Here is a 19,206-nt window from a genome sequence, read left to right on the forward strand (position 1 = left end):
TTAATGAGGTACATTTATTTCCAAATATTTGGGCCCAGACAGTATACTCATTAATTCTATTGTCTTACCTTTGGAAGCAAAGCCTATCTTGTTTTGTTTTGTTTTGTTTTTTGTTCTTAGCCATTGTGACCATCTAGGTTTATAGGTCTAGGATATAGTTTGCTCACAGCAAATGTTGATAACTGGCCAACTAAGCTCCATGTATTTACCAAGATATTATTTGAAAATATCTTGAAAATTACAGATGGAGACAAATATGCCTCACATAATGAGAAAATTTTTTGCTTAACATTACTTGTTTAAACTTGTTATTTTGGGGCCCTCACAGTTGAGAAAGCTAGGTTTTTTGTTTCATTTGTTATTTGGTGGTTTGTGATAGATATAAAAAGTGCATAATCTGTAAAAACCTGAAATTTTCAGAATATTGCCTCTTCTGAAAAAATGAATACTAATTATTTACCTAGCATTGGAAACTGCAGAATCCTAAAGAGAACACTCTGGGTTGAAGAAGTATTCTTGTTGCTTTATACTGTAGTCAATGGGCATGTCATCAAGGTGAACCACATAATAGAGCAATTCCTGTCAATTACTGATTATTTAAAGCTCCTAGCTTTTCCTTTTGCTTACCTCAAGAATGGCCAACCTTAGTCCTATGTTGATGGTGATGTCCTTCCAACATGCTATAGCTCTGTTTTATATTACTTCAGATTCCTTGGCATAGCCAAAATAACACAAAATACTTTATAATTAAGAACAACAGAGAACTTCCCAACCATTTTTAACATGAATTATGCATTTTAGCTATTAGTATAGTATTAAATTTATTATAAAATGTCACTGCCATTGCAGTTTGCGTGTTTTGTTCCTCCATAGTGCTGGGAAGTTGTTCCATTTTTGGGTGTTTAGTAGACGAAGCCAACTTAGTATTATTCGAGTTTCATGTTTCACTGCTTCTTTATGTCCCTGCAAACTGTTGAGAAGATCAAATTTGTTAGAAGTTCGTTTGGCTGATTTGGAGTACTGCATTGCCTTGGGTATATGCAGGTTATTCTTATACCTTAAATTTTACGACACAAGTGATGAAAAATAAAATCCCTTGCCATGTTTATTACGTCCAGTAAATAAATGCCAGTAAAAATAAGGCATTGTTATAAAGTGAAAATGCTATATTTAAAATACAACTATTGAACTTCCCTGGTGGCTCAGTGGTTAAGAATCCGCCTGCCAGTGCAGGGCACACAGGTTCGAGCCCTGGTCCAGGAAGATCCACATGCCGCAGAGCAGCTAAGCCCGTGCACCACAGCTACTGAGCCTGTGCGCTAAAGCCCGCGAGCCACAACTACTGAAGCCTGCGCACCTAGAGCCCGTGCTTCGCAACAAGAGAAGCCACTGCAGTGAGAAGCCCGTGCACCACAACAAAGAGTAGCCCCCGGTCGCTGCAATTAGAGAAAGCCCGCGTGCAGCAACGAAGACCCAATGCAGCCAAAACTAAATAAATAAAATAAATAAATTTTAAAAAAGAAAATAAAATACATGTAGTTTACTACCTTGCACCAGAACTCAAATAAATACTTACCTGGTTTAGGTCAGTGGCAAGTGTATTGATTCACAGCTTTGGAGGTTTGGGGAGAAATCAGTCTTCTACTAGTTATATTGTATTTGTTGTTGAATATAGAAAAAGTTTTACTTCATGTAACAGTATATGCTGATTTTGAAATTGAGTTCAGTGTTACAAAAACACAGATTTATCTACTATTTTGTTCAGCCATCAAGATGATATTGTTAACTGGCATGAATACCTTGATTAGTAATTGATCCTTTAGAAATATTGCCTTTCCTTATATCCACAAAACCAGTGTAGCTAAACTGACTTCTCCTCTTACAGGTTTTTCTTCTGTCAATATATATACTATAAAAAGACATTTTGCTGTAGAATGTCTCCCATCATTTCCATAAACATGGCTACAGCCAGAATGTGAATGAGTTCTTCACTGGGCATTATTACCTTCCTTCCTATTTATCCCTCAAAAGGACATTTCACCCATATAACCTTGTTTCCAGTGAGCTGATATCTTTATGTTATCATTGTAATCTTTTGGCAGAGGAGATACAAAGTAAAAAAGTTTGTTATGTTTACTTGTTTTCTCTAACATGTTAAAAAGTTTTCTCATTAAAAGAACTTACGCATTTAAATGGCCTTTCTGAATTGACAGCTATCAATGAATGATTATATTACAAAGTAAGAATGCCACTTTTAAAAGTCTTTAAGACTGTTCACTTTTAATGGCATGGTTGGGACCACCAATCTCAAAACTGTGACAGTCTGTCCTATTTATAATGCTTCAAGAGAAGATGTTTTCACAGCCTTAGAAGATTTTATTCCAATTTTTAGCAATCTCTCTTATTAAAGCTTTCATCAAACAGGTTTTTTCAGTAGATATGGTGAGAAAATGGATCATAATCCAATACAATGTCATACAGGCCGAATATAATTTTTCTTTCACCTAAATAAATATTGATTTAATGTTTTTCATTATTATCGTGTGATTTTATCTCCTATTTTTTATGTTATCCTAGTTTTATAATGTGTCCTGACATGAAGTTCTTTCTTCCCAAAGTTTTTTAATTTTTAAAAATTTTACCTATGTGTAAATGCTTTATATAATGCATGAAAAACTGAAAATATTCTCATTAGAAATCAATACTAATTTTTGAAAATCCTAACAGCCAAAAATATGTATTCTATCATGTATTCTAATATGTATTCTATCAAAGGAAAAGTAGATTTTTAAAAAGTAAGCTTTCTCTCTAGTCTTTGTACTTACAAAGAGAAAAAATCTTTAGTGTATAGGCCTTTTGTGTGCACAGTATAGTTGTTAATTAAAATCTTAGAATAAGAAATGTAAAAGGTGGATTTAACGTTTGAAAAGTCAGTTCTTTGTGTCTGAGTTGGGAGGTTGCAGGAAGGGAATCAGCTCACTTGAATCAGAGTATTCTTGAGCCTGTGCTATGAGTGGTCACCAAACCTATATGGATATTCAAAGTACTTGGGATGCTTTTTAAAATACAGATTTCTGGGCCCCATTGTGACTCTGATGAGTCAGTATCTCTGGGGTGAAGCTTGAAATAATGTATTATTAACAAGTTCTCTAGGCAGTTCTTCCTTTATAGCCCAGTAGTTGTCCTAGTCCTAGAGCCTTTAGGAAGTATTGTACAATCCTCAGCTTGCTCATGGGACCACAAGTGGGACTTGACTGGAAAGACTGAGATTTAAGTTAAAAAAAAAAAGGATTTAATTCTGAGACACTAACCTTAGGTGTGTAATGGCACGTTTAAACTCTTTTGGTAGCTCTTGCTTTATAAGCCTGAGAAAATCATGATCTGGAAGAAAAGGAACCCAGGCAAGTGGTGTTTTTTTTATATTGTGCTGATTTTTTAATAACAGTTTTATTGATATATAGTTCACACACCCTATAGTTCACCCATTTAAAGTATACAATTCAGAGGGACTTCCCTGGTGGTCCAATGGTTAAGACTCCGCACTTCCAATGCAGGTGGCGCAGGTTTGATCCCTGGTCGGGGAGCTAAGATCCCATAAGCCAAGTGGCCAAAAATAAATACACAATTCAGTAATTTTTAGTATACTCACAGATGTATGGAACCAAGACCACAGTCAATTTTAGAACATTTTTGTCACCTCCAAAAGTAACACCTTTAGCTGTCACTCTCTTAAACCCCATGCCCTCCTCAGCATAAGCAATCACTAATTTACTTCCTGTATTTATAGATTTGCCTGCTCTTAGACATTTTATATAAATGTAATATGTGGTCTTTTGTGACTCTTTCTCTGACCACACCAGTTGTTGAGCTCCATTAATTGCCAGCTGAACACTCTGCTGTTTTCAACAATGCCTTGTGGCATAAATTGCTTCATAGACTGGTCCATTCTGGCTCCTTTGAAGGACTAGCTTCCTGGGTTAATGTTTGAGATTTTTACTGTTCCCAGGAGTGTCCTTCCCAGCTGTCTCTTTTACTGTTTCTCTCTTGCAAGCTAGCCAGCCTACAGTAGAGCCTGTTGCTCCAGTGAATCTAACACTGTCCTCCCAACTGCCTTTGCCACAATCTCCCGCTGTTTTGAGAGAGCCCTTAGGATTGAACTTCATACTCCATTGCAAAAGAATTCAGTTCCTTTAGGGAGACCTTCAGCGGTCTCTGTTCTGTGGCCTATTTCTCCCCAGGCAAAATCTCTGAGCCTAGTCATTGTGGTTGGGAACAATGTCAAGATTCTGAGTGACTCTCGCTGAGTGCTAGTGGAGGGAGGGCGCACAGCAGCTCCAGGTCTCTCGGCTTGCCTCTTTCAGTGGATACTCCTGCCCCAGAAGCCAACGCAAGGGCAGTCAGGGCCCCAGTATTCTCGTGGCTACACCCCAGGTAAAGCCTTCCTCCCTTGAGGCGGCCTGGGCTCTGAAGAATGGAGCCCCCACCTTTTGGCTGCACTTGCCTGGAACTTAGCTTCAGCTACAGATGAGAAGTGCTGATGCCCTGCCCTTCCTAGGAAGACAGCGGTCCATCTAGGGGTTGGGGGAGGGGGAGCCCTCTATTCTTGGCTGTTCCATTCTGGAGTTTCCATCTTGCTTAGCTGTGAGAGGGTAGGAATCAAGTGGATTTTGTTTCAAATACCACAGACCTTCTGAGTTTTAGTAGCTTCTCTTGAATATGTTTCTTCATTTGCTTGTATGAACCATCTCCAGAAGCTTTAAATGTGTTATTTTATGGTTTTTCACCAGTTTCCTTGGGGAGCAGGTTGAGGAGCTCCTCACGCCATCATGCTGAAAGCAGAGCCCTCAGGGAGATTATTTTTTAAATGATATCAGGTAACAAGATGATAGTTAAGAAAGGAATTTGAGGTGTACACTATCTTCAATTATTATTAAACAGAAACCTAAAAAATTGCAATTTTTATGGTGCTTGCATATTCCTTAGTTTTATAAATATTTTGAAAATTCTCTTTTATCAGTATGGAAGAATGAGGAATAAGGGTTTAATATTTGTCTACACTTAGGCCAAAGTGAGAAATAGAACCTCTGTTGCCAAATGCAGAGGTGTCAGTGATGATGTTAGTGATGGTATTACATGTTACAGGAGCAGTTCTTTCTGGTTTATGTTTATTATCTCTAAGCCTCAACAGTAATCTTACAAGGTAAGAAAGAGCATATTTTTATACATGAAGTTGCTGAGATTTAAAAGGTGTGCCCAAGGTCTCAGCTGAGATGCTAATTCATGTCTGTCTGACCTCAGAGTTTGTGCCTTGGGCATTAATCCTGGATGTCTCAAAGTGAAGAGTCCCAAGAAAAAGGAAAAAAAAATGTTAGTCTGATTTCTTCCTTATATAAGCCTTAGGGGAGGGAATTGTTTTAAGGGTCTTTTCCTGGAATGAAAGATATGTAAAGTGGAGCACAGTGGGAAACTAGTCTTCTGCAGAAAGCATCTTATGCTCAGTTACCTAGAAGCACAATTTGGAAGTTTTGTCTCCAAAGTGAAATTTTTTAGTACATTACACTCTACAGTGTGGTGGCATTATTTGCTCCTTGAGATGAATAAAATGCCTTTTTTTTCTGATACATTTATTTCAAGAGCTTTATAATGGGTACACTAAGGTCTTTGAACATTCCTTATCCAGTTCAGCACTTAGCACAGTGCCTTGTGCATAAAAGAGGCTCAGTAACTGTTTTGAATGAGTGAACACAGATTCTTACTTAAACAAAACTAGGTGTTAAATAGTTACTTTTTCATATTTTGTCATTTATTCACCAATTCAGCTCATTTAGTAATTGTTAACTGAGTTTCTACCATGGGCTAGGCACTCTTCTAGGGGATGACTAGTGAAAAAAGACAAAAAAACCTTTTTCCACAAGAAAATTCACCCATAATGCTGAATTGGGAACGGGCTCTTTTTTGTTGTTTTGTGTTGTTGTTGTTGTTGTTGTTAATTTTGGGCCACACTGCGCATCATGTGGGATCTTAGTTCCCTGACCAGAGATTGAACCTGCACTGGTCCACTGGTCTGCCAGGGAAGTCCCTGGAATGGGCTCTTTTTTTCCCCCAGCTTTATTGAAGTATAGTTGACAAATAAAATTGTAAGATATTTAAAGTGTATATCATGGTGATTTGAAATAAGAAGTGGGCTTTTAAATATTAGTATAAGAAGAAAGGAATTAGTGTTAGTTGCATAAATATTTTGTACTAGGTAAAAGTAATGTAGGCTTTTTGATTGTAAGCAACAGAACCAATTCAATTTAGCCTAAGCAAAAATAGTAGAATATACTGTATTACAAGAATGCAGAGATATCTGTGGAATCCATAGGTAGGAATGAAGCCTGGCTTCAGGAAGGAAAAGGCTTTGTTGCTGCTCGCATTTCCCTCTGTTTCAGTTCTTTTCTCTCTCTGCAGACTGACTTCCTTTCCTCCTTAACTCATATGGCAGACTACGGATGTCCCACAGCCCTGAAGTTCTATAGTTCATTTCCCGCCACCTGCAGAGACTAACTCATAGACTTTGGGTCTCACTTCCTCGGGTTTGGTCAAGTGTTCATTCAGCCTGACCCAGTGAGCTATAACCCAATAACATAGAATCCCAGTACAAATATGACTACTTATGTATGATTCATGGGATTTGTGAATAGGCAGGCATCCAAAGGTATTGTCTACATATATACCACATAATTTTCACAGTACTTTACAAGGTTGGAAAATCTTTCTGATGAATTTGGAGCCTAGAAAGGTTGAATAACTTACCCATGATTATACAACACATAAGCTGTGCACCCAAAACCTAATTTTGTCTGACTCCAAAATCTTATCTTGTTACTATTAACTCTATACTTTCTTTCTTTCAAACTGTTATAACATTAGTTTCAGGTGTACAAAATAGTGATTTGATATTTTTATATGTTGCAAAATGATCACCACAGTAAGTCTCATAATTAACATCCATCACTACATAGTTAGTAAATTTTTTTTTCTTGTGATGAGAACGTTTAAGATCTACTCTCAGCAACTCAAATGTACAATACAGTATTGTTAACCATAGCCACCATGCTGTACATTACATCCCCAGGACTTATTTTAAAACTGGAAGTTTATACCTTTTGACCCCCTTTGCTCATTCCCTCCCCACTCCCACTCCCTCCCCTCTGGCAACCACACATCTGTTCTCTGTTATCTCTGAGTTTGGTGGGGTTTTTTAATATTTTACATATAGGTGAAATCATACAGTATGTCTTTCTCTGTCTGACTTATTTCACTTAGCATTATGTGCTCAAGCTCCATCCACGTTGTTGCAAGTGGCAAGATTTCATTCTTTTTATGGCTGAATAATATTCCATTGTGTGTGTGTGTATTATATAAAATCACATTTTCCTCAACCATTCATCCATTGAGGGACACTTAGGTTGCTTCCATGTCTTGGTTATTACAGATAATGCTGCAGTGAACAGTGGGGTGCACATATTTTTTCAAGTTAGTGTTTTCATTTCCGTTGGATAAATTCCCAGAACTGGAGTTGCTGGATCACATGGTAGCTCTGTTTTTAGTTTCCTGAAGAACCTCCATGCTGTTCTCCATAGTGGCTGCACCAATTTACATTTCCACCAACAGTGCACAAGGGTTCCCTTTTTCTCTACATCCTAGCTAACACTTAGCTCTTTGTGTGTGTGTGTGTGTGTGTGTGTGTGTGTGTGTATGTTATGCAGGCCTCTCACGGTTGTGGCCTCTCGCGTTGCGGAGCACAGGCTCCGGACGCACAGGCTCAGCGGCCATGGCTCACGGGCCCAGCCGCTCCGCACATGTGGGATCTTCCCGGACTGGGGCACGAACCCGTGTCCCCTGCATCGGCAGGCGGACTCTCAACCACTGTGCCACCAGGGAAGCCCACTTAGCTCTTTTTGATAATAACCACCCTGACAGGTGTGAGGTGATCTCATTGTGGTTGTGATGTACATTTCCCTGATGATTAGTGAAGTTGAGCAACTTTTCATGTGCCTGTTGGCCATTTGAATATCATCTTTGGAAAAATGTCTATTTAAACTTTTACCCATTTTAAATTGGATTTTTTTTCAGCTCTTGAGTTGTATAAATTCTTTATATATTTTGGATATTAACCCCTTATCAGATACCTTATTTGCAAATATTTTCTACAGTTCTGTAGGTTGCCTTTTCATTTTGTTGGTGGTTTCCTTTGCTGTGCAGAAGCTTTTTAGTTTGATATAGCACCCTCCCCTTTTTATATTTTTGATGCCACAGTTTATCTTGTCTATCCATTAACAAATTATTGTAGTTATAGTTCTACTACTTTTGCCTTTTAACTTAGTTAAACTTAGTTAAAAGGCATAGTAGCTTTTTAAGTGATTAACATAGTAGCTTTATAAGTGATTAACCTACCACCTTTACAACATTAGATTATTCTGAATTTTACAATATATTTACCTTTACTAGTGAGATTTATACTTATCCTGTTACTAATTAGTACCCTTTTGTTTCAGCTTAAAGAGTCCCTTTAACATTTCTTGTGAGGCCAGTCTAGTGGTGATGAACTCCTTCAGCTATAGCTTGTCTGGAAAACTCTTTATTTCTCCTTCAATTCTGAAGGACAACTTTCCAAGTGGAATGTTATTGGTTGGCAGTTCTTTCCCTCCCCTCCACCCCAGCACTTTGAATATATAGTGCCACATTCTTCTGGCCTGCAAAGTTTGTGCTGAAAAATCTGCTGATAGCATCATGGGCTTTCCCTTGCATGTAATAAGTTGTTTTTCTCTTGCTGCTTGTAAGATTCTCTCTCTTTAACTTTTGACAGTTTCATTATAATGTGCCTTGCAGTAAGTCTCTTTGGATTCATCTTCTTTGGAACTCTTAGTTTCCTGGATCTGGATGTCTGTTTCCTTCCCCAGGTTATGGAAGTTTTCAGCCATTACTTCACTTAAGTTTTCTGTCCCTTTCTCTCTCTTGCTCCTCCTTCTGGAAACCCTATAATGTGAATGTTGGTCTGCCTAATGTTGTCCCATAAGTCCCTCAGACTATCTTCATTCTTTTTTTCTTTTTACTGCTCTGATTGGCTGAGTTTCACTGCCCTGTCTTCAGATGTACTGACCCTTTGTTCTGCCTCATCTAGTCTGCTATTAAACACCCCCTATTGTATTTTTTCAGTTCAGTTATTGTATTCTTCAGCTCTGTGGCTTCTATTTGGTACTATCTTATACTTTTTCTCTCTGTGTTGAAATTGTCACTTTGTTCTTGCTTTGTTCTCCTTACCTTGGTGAGCATCTTTATGACCATTACTTGGAAGTGTTTATCAGGTAAACCACTTTTCTCTTTTATTAAGGTCTTTTTCTGTGGTTTTATCTTATTTTTAAATTTGGAACGGATTCATTTTCCTTGACTCTCTGTGTTGGTTTCTACGTATTAGATAAAACAGCTATCTCGCCCAGTCTTGAACGAATGGATGGCCTCGTGTAGGAGATGAACTTGTCTTAACTAGTTTTTTAAAAGGTGTTGAGAGAAAAATATTAAATTTTATTAAAAGAATATAGTCTTTTTATTAATGATTTCTAAATGCCATTATCTTATTAAGTATGCATGCTCTTTATTAATTGCTATTTCTTATGATAGTAGCACTATTATCTTACCTTTTATGTATAGTTACATATGCTATTGCAAAAATAGTGTGCTTGTATTAATAAAATCATAACAGTTACTATGAAGCCTTTTGACTGTTCTCAGCAATAAACTTAAAGTGACTGACTTATACCTTGTTTCTAGATAATTGAAATATGTACAATAAAATGACAATCAAAAGAATTCAGAGGAACTTGCTTTTTAAGATTTTTTTGGTTGTTTTTGTTGTTTGATTTAACTAGACACAATAAATTTAAGGTCTGTAGCATAAATCCTATTGTAATGTATAGGCAAGTTAGTAGACTAGTATATAAAAATTGGACATATTACCTTATTAGAAACTTTTCCAGTTTATAATTTAGGGATAAGTTTAGTTTCATTTGTGATATTTATGTTAAGGTTTATTTTGAAGACATGTAAATTACTTTCAAAAATATTGTATCATATTCCAGTGAGCAAGATTAAGAGGTACAAACTTGCAGTTACAAAATAAATGAGTCACAGGAGTGAAATGTACAGTGGGGGGAATATAGTCAATAATATTGTAATAACTTTGTATGGTGGCAGATGATAACTAGACTTATCATGGTGATCATTTTGTCATGTATAGAAATATCAGATCACTATGTCGTGCACCTCAAATTAACATAGTGTTGTAGGTCAGTTATACTGCTAAAATACACACACACACACACACACACAGTGTCATATTTCAAAAAAGGGGTTTGTTTCTTTCCTAGGATTCTCTATTTATACTCGTCTTGGTGATCTTACCCAGTCTTACGGCTTCAAATATAATGTGTGTGCTCACTACTCCCTAATTTTTATCTCCAGGTCAAAGTGCTCCCCTTATCTTACAATTTGTATATCCAATTGCCTTCTCAATGTCACCACTTGATGTATATTAGACATAACATGTTCAAAACTGCATTTCTTATTCCCCTAAGCCAAAAAATAATAAACCTGCTACACCTTCCATATTTCCCATATCTATTTGCCCTTCCGTTTGCTCTGTCTGGAAACCTTAAGACTTATTCTTGACTTCTCTTTTGCCTAACATTTCGTGAGCAAATCCTGTTTTCTTCAAAATATATCTAGCATCTGGCACCTTCTCCTGACCTCCACTGTTGTGCCACCCTGGTTCAAGCATCCTCATTCTTTATCTGGATTATTTCTTTCTGCTGCCACCCTTGCTTGCCCACAGTGTTTTCTCAGCAACCTGAGTGAGCTGTTAAACAAATATCAGATCACATCATATCTTCTTAGTACCCTTCAGTGGTTCCTCATTTTTTCCTGAGTTAAAAATCAAAGTTTGTAACATTGGCTTAGAAGAGCTTATGCAATCAATTCCCCACCTCGCCTTCCTTCTCTGACTTGATCTCTTAGTCTTTTCTGTCATCCTGGCTCTCTTGCTTTTTCTCAAACAGAAAAGAAACCATCCGCCTCAGAGCCTTTGCACTGACTGAAACATACTCTCTAGATACCTATGGGACACACAGTCTCTCGCCTCCTTCAAGACTTTACTCAGCTGTCACCTTTTTCCATGAGCCCTTATTCTACCCCATTTGAGATTTTAACCGCCCTGCCTCACCACGCCCTATTTATTCTCCAAAGCACGAGGCAAGTCCCAGTGTGTGATGCTACGTAACTTATGTATTTATTATGTTTATTTTCTTTGCTCTTTTCCCTCCTAGTACAAGTTCCACAAGGACCAAGTGTCTTTACTGTTGTGTTCATTGGTGTACCATCCAGTGAACAGATAGTGCTTGGCTGTAATTTCTGCTTAATGAATGATTGTAGGAAGGAATGTGTTTGTGGAACTCTTGTATGGCGTGCGGGGCGGGGTGAGGTTGGTCGCTTGCTGTGTTTCTATGGTAAAACGGCTAACTTCAGTGGCTTTCAAAACACCCTCCCAAACTGGGTTTGTGGAGTACATAGAACACGCTGAGTCAGGCACGTTTGGCTTTCCTTCATTGGAGCTGTTTGTATATGCGCCAAAAAATGGTTAGCGTTTCTGGATATTTACCTCAAAATAAGAAATGAATTTAAAACCACTTTCAACTGCAAGAATGATTGTGATCAACACCTGTGGATTAGTAACTGAGACTTTTAAAAAATCGTTATTAAACAGGAAATTTAAAGAGAAATTGTAGACATTTAAAAATGATTTCGTTTTTAACTTCACTAATCCCATTCTAAGCTTAGTAGAGATTCCCCTCACCTTGCTTTTTTCTTAAACTTTAAACATGTGCTTTTTCATACAATTTGGGATAGAGAAGTAATTAATCTTTTAGGTGAAATGTTATTGTCAGACAGCTATAGCACTCACACCTAGTATTATCCTATAAGTTGTACAGCATTTGGTCTTACTAGAATGTGTCTGTGAACTCTTTCTTCTATTAAAGGGCTGCTTGACTAGTGCCTTTGAACCTAACCAACATAACACGTTAAGCTTAACGTATTTTCCCAATTCAATTTTCCTTCTTATGACAGACAGCAATACTGCCAGACATTTCTGGTTTATTCTGATGGAGATTACCTTTTTCTTCACTGATTTAAATTTAGTCTTACACAGTAACATATTAGTCAGATTTATTAGCTACTTATTAGTCACATTCAACATGATAAAAATAAAAACCACTATAATCTTCTAAAGAATTATATTACAGCATTGTGAAAATACCTCTCTCGGGTTCTGTTTTCACTGTTAAAATATGAGATTTAGAGTAGTTTATTTGTGGTGCCTTTCTTCTACAATTCTAATAAAATAAACAGTCAACAAATCTTAAGAAAATTTAGGATGAATTCTGGATTCTAGCCGAATAATCTTGTCATGCCAGTAAGTATGAGTTTTTAGCTAGGTAAATAAATCCCAACATATCATTCAATCAAATGGGTTTTGATTCAGTTACAAAGGAATTTCAATATCCAAAAATGTATATTTTCAGATAGCCCATGTGACTTTGTACTGTGGAATTCATCTTTGTGGAATATAAAACAAGTTTTCCCTGGAAGAAAATGTACTTGTTATAGAGCTTGATTCATTTGTGTCCAACTTTTGAGGAATTAAATATAGTATTTTTACAGAGTTTAGCAGACAAATGAAATTAAAAAGCAACAAGGTTGAATACTGTTACTGAGAAAACTGTTTTATATTTAGAGTCTTATCTCAACCCATGGTGACAGCTATCCTCTCTTATTCCATCCAGAGATAATGTGAGGGAAAAAAAAAAACCTTCACAGTAGCTTGTGTGCTATTTAGGTCATCAGCATTCTGAAGTATTTTCAGAGTTGAGACTAAATATAGACCTGAAGCAAAAAATAATGAAATTTCTTCTTTAGTCATGTTTATTGATCTTGTGGTGTGAAAGGGGAAAAGTTGATAGAAAAAAAATCACTGATAAGTACAAGGTTTATGGCAAGTTCTTCTTTGGTGTGTAGCTGAAAATCAGTTTTATAAGCTGAAATGACCCAAGCACTCTTAAAATATCCTATATTCTGCTTTGGTATACTCAAGATTATCTCACAATAGTATCATGTCTGAATAATTTATAATTTTATAATGGAATTAAGAGAGATTAGTTTATCTAAGTCCCATAATAGACCTTTGCCCTGAATTGAGCATCATATTCACAGCTTGGAATACTATACACTGAGAGAGGTTGTTTAGCTGTTTCAAATGATAGAAAACAGGGATAGTCTTATGATCTTATTATCTTGTACCTTATTAATCATAAGAAAAAGGGTTTTTTTAAAGTATAGATTTGCTAATACACTCCCAATATATAAACAAAAATCAATAAAATAAGAACTGTTTGTAATATAGTTGTTAAACAGCAACATTAGATTTAACATGTTTTACCCAGATTAAAAACTGTCTTGGTAAAGATGATATTTTCTCCTTCCTCCCTCCTCCCCTGCTTTGGAATTATCCACTCTAGAAGTAATATGGGTTGATTGAAAAGTGAAGACATCATCTTCCAAGGGCTAGGGAGGTCAGAACATCTAAAGTATTCAGAGCCAGTATTCCTGGTTACCTACCTGATTGCATTTTGCTTTAAGCATTAACATGCTTTGCTTGCAATTCTCTTTATCCTAGTCTATGCAAGGGAAGCTTTCTAAAGAAAAATTGACTACTCAAAAGATGATGGAAGAGCTGGAAAAGAAAGAAAGAAACCTTCAGAGATTAAGAACATTGCTTGATGTGAGTAAAAGAAATTCAGATAACTTTCAAGGATGATTCAGTACCTACTTAAGTTAAAGCAAATGCCTATTTTGTACATATTCATAAATCATTTTTTAATTGAAGACTTGATTTTGATGTGCCAGTTAATTAAATCCATTAGGTTTCTTGCTAAAATTATAATCTGAAATACAAACTTTTATTTTTCTAATGTCTTAGAAACAATTGCACAAACTTAACTATAGCAAAGTCAAATGGTATACAGAGATTAGATCCTAAAGTCATCAAATGATGCATAAGTTGAATATAAACAAAATTACCCTTGAAAATCTTTAAGGGAAGGTGCAATGTAGACACTTCATCACTGGAACAGGTCACACTTTCTTCATTTAATTATGAGATGGAATACTTGGCTTGCATTTAAGGACATGTTGTATAAAAAATGCTTATTTTAGTTTTTGAGTTGTCGTCATGACATTTTCCTCTAAATACTTAGGAATGCATCTCCAAAACTTAGGGACATTTTCCTATATAACCATTTCACCATTGTCACACCCAATAAGAATAATAATTTTCCTTGACGTTTGATAATACCTAGTCTTATGAAAATTTCCCCCCTTCTTCCCCAGATTTTTTTTTTAACATCTTTATTGGAGTATAATTGCTTTACAATGGTGTGTTCGTTTCCGCTGTATAACAAAGTAAATCAGCTGTACATATACATATGTCCCCATATCCCCTCCCTCTTGCTCCCCAAGTGTTTTTTATAGTGGCTGTTGAAACCAGCATTCAAACAAGGACCGTGTGTTGTGTTTCATTTTGTCTTATAAACCTAAAGTTTCTTTCTTCTCCCTGAAGAAACTGGGCATTTTGTCTTGCAGACTTGTAAACTTGTCACACCTAGATTTGTCTGATTGCTTCCTCATGGTGTGGTTTATCTTGTTCTCTCCCCCCTGTATTTCTTGTAAGCTAGGAGGTAAAGCTAAAGATATGAGATTCAGTGCAAACATTTTTTGGCATGAATACTTTGTAGGTATTGTTCACATCATCAAATTATACATGTTTGTTTTTCCCACTGTGTCACAAATACCCATCTCACTGGGTTAAGGTGGTGACAGACTGATTCTTTCCATTGTAACATTGTAGCCTCTGCAGTCAGCAGTTAATGGGGTTGTTGATACTTAGGCAAGTGTGTGGATGTGCAGTTTGCCAGCAACCTTTCCCTTGATGGTTTTAGCTTACACCAGTGATCATTGTCTGAATCATTAGATGACTAAAACAACAGTAATTTTTTCTATCATTCCCTTTACATTTATTAGCTGGCATTTGTCTGTAAAAATTTGTATTTTCCTCATCAACCCAGGCTATTTGGCTTTTCTGAAATACAGTTCCAACTGGAAAGCTAGTTAAACTTACCTTTAATTAGCAGTTTTCAGGATGAGGAGTAAATGGTGATAATTTGGGGAAGAGGTGAGCATAGCTTTTTCTGAGCATAATAAATCATGAGTTTGTACTGATACTTCCAAGTCAAATTTAACAATTCAGAGTTGTTTGGCTTTTTTTTTCCTTTGATTTTATATTTTCATTCCTTTTTCTCTTACACTGAAAAGTTTCGTTCCTGTCAACATTAATATAGTAACATATATACTTTTTCCCCAATGTACAAAAAATAGTTTCAGAGTAACTAAATCACTGTGGCTACTAACAATAAAACTGTAGGATGAGGTTTAAGTTTTCTTTGCAGTTCTTTTTGTTCTTGGGATACATCTCATAGCAAAATATATACACAACCAAGGTATTTTTATGTGAGATCATGAGAGACCCCCTAGAAACTGAGACTGTTTGAATTCATGTTTCCTCTCTCAGGTTTACTCTAAGCCATCAGATGGCACCCTTCCCACTATTTAAATTCTTTTTCTCTCCCTTTTTATTTTTCCTGCTATATGTATGCAGTTAAATTTGGTTAATGTGCATGTAATATTCTACTGTTTTCTTTACAGAATTGGATGAGGGATTGTTAACCTTTACGACTTTTGAGTACCTTTCCTCTGTTCTAACAACCAGATTTTTGTTTTCTTTATCCATTGCAGAACCAAAGACAAACAGAAGAGACCTGCTCTTTATTGGATCAGGGCCAGGAAGCAGACCAATCCAGGCAGCAGACCGTTCTTTCCAAAAGACCACTATTTGATTTGAGTGTGATTGATCAGCTGTTCAAGGAAATGTCCTATTGTTTGTTTGACTTGAAGGCATTGTGTAGTATTCTTAATCAGCGTGCTCAGGGCAAAGAGCCTAATCTTTCATTATTACTGGGAATCAGATGTAAGTGGCTAATGACTTGTTCTTACTGTATTGCTTAACAATTAGAAACGTGTCTTCATGAATTGGGAACTTCTGACTGCCTTTTCCCTATTTGTTTTTATCTGCTTTCCTACTTAGATTTATATATTTCTGAATCAATCTGTGGGTCTGAATACCTGTACCTACTTCATTGCTAGAACTTGCCTCATTATGCTTATAGGAATGAGCAGGATCGTAGTTGAATGGACTGCCACTCGGAAGAATGCCTATAAATGTGCCTGCTAGGAGATGTTTCCTATGCTGATTCTGTTAATATGTGACTGGAATGGTAGTTAGGTGTGATTTCCTGATTACTCTTCTAAAAGTAATGATTCTCTTTGCTTTCATGTGGCAGTTGTATTAAATTAATGACCCAGCCATCAGTCCACTGGTAAAATATTTGAGAGAAGGTACTTGTAAGCTTTCTTACGTATGTTCTATGGCAACTGTCTAATGTAAGTGCCAATGCTGTCACATGAGCTGGTTTTCATGGCCCATAGATCTGTTGCCCTTGTGATGCACACCTGCTGGCTTTGTCCCTTCCAGTGTGACACCCACCCATTCTGCCTCAGTCCTGCCTTCCTGAACACATAATGGTGAGAACCGCCACAGGAATATCCTAGTGTCTCTTCCCGTCTGTGCTAATATTGCTGGAACACTCACCTTACATGGCTCTAAATTATTATAATATTGACATGTTGGTCTCTTTTTAATATGGAGGAGATGGACTTCGGTAAGGAGATATAAGTGGAGCAAGACCATAGTGTTTATGTACCAACATGTTTGTATTGAGTAATTGCCTAATAATATGGTTAATAGGTGACTGAGTGGAGACTAGTTTTGTTTCCAGTTTCATCAAAAAGATTCTGCCGTCTTGCCTCATAGTAGTTATTTTGGCAAACCAAATAATACCCCTTACCAGAGTATCTCACTTGTTAAATGAAACATGTAACTGTACTCAGAGATGTCAGCAGAATTTTCTCCTCCACTTCATAAATGTGAGAACACATATATGAGTGCGTGGGTGTGTAAAAAGCACTTTTTAAAAAAAATTGAAGTATAAGTTGATTTACAGTGTTGTGTTTTAGTTTCTGGTGTACAGAAAAGCAATTCAGTTATACATATAAAATACCTATTCTTTTTCGTTATAGCTTATTATAAGACATTGGATATAGTTCCCAGGAAGACCTTGTTGTTTATTTTATATATAGTAGTTTGTATCTGCTAATCCCAGACTCCTAGTTTATCCGCCTCCCCCTTTCCTCTCTGGTAATGAAAGGTCTGTCTTCTATGTCTGTGAGTCTGTTTCTGTTTCATAGATACATTCATTTGTGTCGTATTTTAGATTCCACGTATAAGTGATATCATATGGTATTTGTCTTTCTCGTTCTGACTTACTTTGCATAGTATGATAATCTCTAGGTCCATCCATCTTGCCGCAAGTGGCATTATTTCATTCTTTTTATGACAGCTCTATTTTTGGTTTTATAAGAAACCTCCATACTGTTCTCCATAGTGGCTGTACCAACCTACATTCCCACCAACAGTGCAAGAGGGTTCCCTTTTCTCCACACCCTCTCCTGCATTTATTGTTTGTAGATTTTTTGATGATGGCCATTCTGACTGGTGTGAGGTGATACCTCATTGTAGTTTTGACTTGCATTTCTCTGGTAGTTAGCGACGTTGAGCATCTTTTCATGTGCCTGTTGGCCATCTGTATGTCTTCTCTGGAGAATTGTCTATTTAGGTCTTCTGCCCATTTTTTGATTGGGTTGTTTCTTTATGAAAGACACTTCAATGTTTAAGTATATTCACTCACTCAGTAAACGTTTATCAAATGCCTTCTATGGCCCAAGCACTAAAGTGCTGATAATGCAGATAAGTTGAATACAGCCCTTGCTCACACATTAACCAAAATATTACAGCATTGTGGTAAGTACTGTAATTGAAATGTGATCAGAGGGCAGTGGGAGCACAGGGGAAAAACCAACTAAATCTACCTGGGAAGGGCTGTGAAGGCTCCATGGAGTAGCTGGTGTTTGGCTTGAATCTTAAAGGAGGAGAGGTTTGCCAGGTGAACATGGGGTGTTTAGTTAGCAGTGATCTCTTGGAGCAAGAAATAAAAGCTCACACACAAAAGACTGGTTTTCTCCACCATTTTAGAGCTGGTCAGCCCTTCAATTACTTTCTAACCTTCTACATCTGCACTGTCCTGTGTAGCATATATTACTTTTTCAGTACCAGGATAAGAGCATGCTCCTGATGTGAACAGAAGGGAGACTCAGCACCTCCCCGACACAGTGTACAGCCCTTCCAGTCTTCAAAGTCTAACCCCAGAGCCCTGACCTTAAAGGCTGGCATTGTGCAAATTTGACCAGCCAGCTAATTTCTCAAAAACAATGGAGGTGTTTTGAACCTTTATCTCATCACTCCATCAGTTATCTGTTGATAGTGTTCACCCCACCCTTCTTAAATCTGGGCTACCATGGTTTCCATGACATCATTCTCTAGGCTCTGCTTCTACTTTTATGACTGCTCAGCCTCAATCTGTGAAATTCTCCACCACTTAAATACTGGCGGTCGCCCAGGAAACTTTTCTTGTTGGTCTTTTTGTTTCTGTTTACTTTCTCTGAGTAATCTTGTACATATCCACTTGTTTGCTGTTTTCTCTACACCTTTGACCCATACAGACATGCATCTCTCACTGCGTAGAATGTCCCTTTTGTCCTGATTGTATTCACCTGTACATTAGAACCAGCAGTTTCACAGGTATCACAGACTCAATATGTTTGAAACAGAACCTACTTTTCTTTCCTCCCTACCCTAAACCCGTTCCTCCTCTCAATGAGTAGAACCACTATCCACCTATCACCCCAACCCAGATTTTATCCTCCACCCTACTCGCTCCCCCATCTGTGTCCCGTATCCAGTCCCTGGCCCCTTTCCAAGCTGATTGATAATCGAACTTCTTCATGTCTATGAGTCCCTTCCTACTTGTGACGTTTATTCCTGCT

At 37.1% G+C, this 19,206-nt stretch overlaps 1 protein-coding gene across 2 annotated transcripts in view; it reads left to right on the forward strand.

Moving 5' to 3' along the window:
• CEP85L (centrosomal protein 85L) overlaps positions 1 to 19,206 on the forward strand; it is a 174,528-nt gene that overhangs the window by 154,043 nt on the left and 1,279 nt on the right. For both annotated transcript variants that reach the window (XM_007454913.1, XM_007454912.1), the window contains exons 11-12: positions 13,769 to 13,873; positions 15,943 to 16,174. In XM_007454913.1, coding sequence (XP_007454975.1) covers positions 13,769 to 13,873; positions 15,943 to 16,174 — 337 coding nt within the window. The remainder of the gene's footprint in view (positions 1 to 13,768; positions 13,874 to 15,942; positions 16,175 to 19,206) is intronic.

Source organism: Lipotes vexillifer, unplaced genomic scaffold (assembly GCF_000442215.2).
Source record: "Lipotes vexillifer unplaced genomic scaffold, Lipotes_vexillifer_v1.1 scaffold58, whole genome shotgun sequence".
Classification (NCBI taxonomy): Eukaryota; Metazoa; Chordata; class Mammalia; order Artiodactyla; family Lipotidae; genus Lipotes; species Lipotes vexillifer.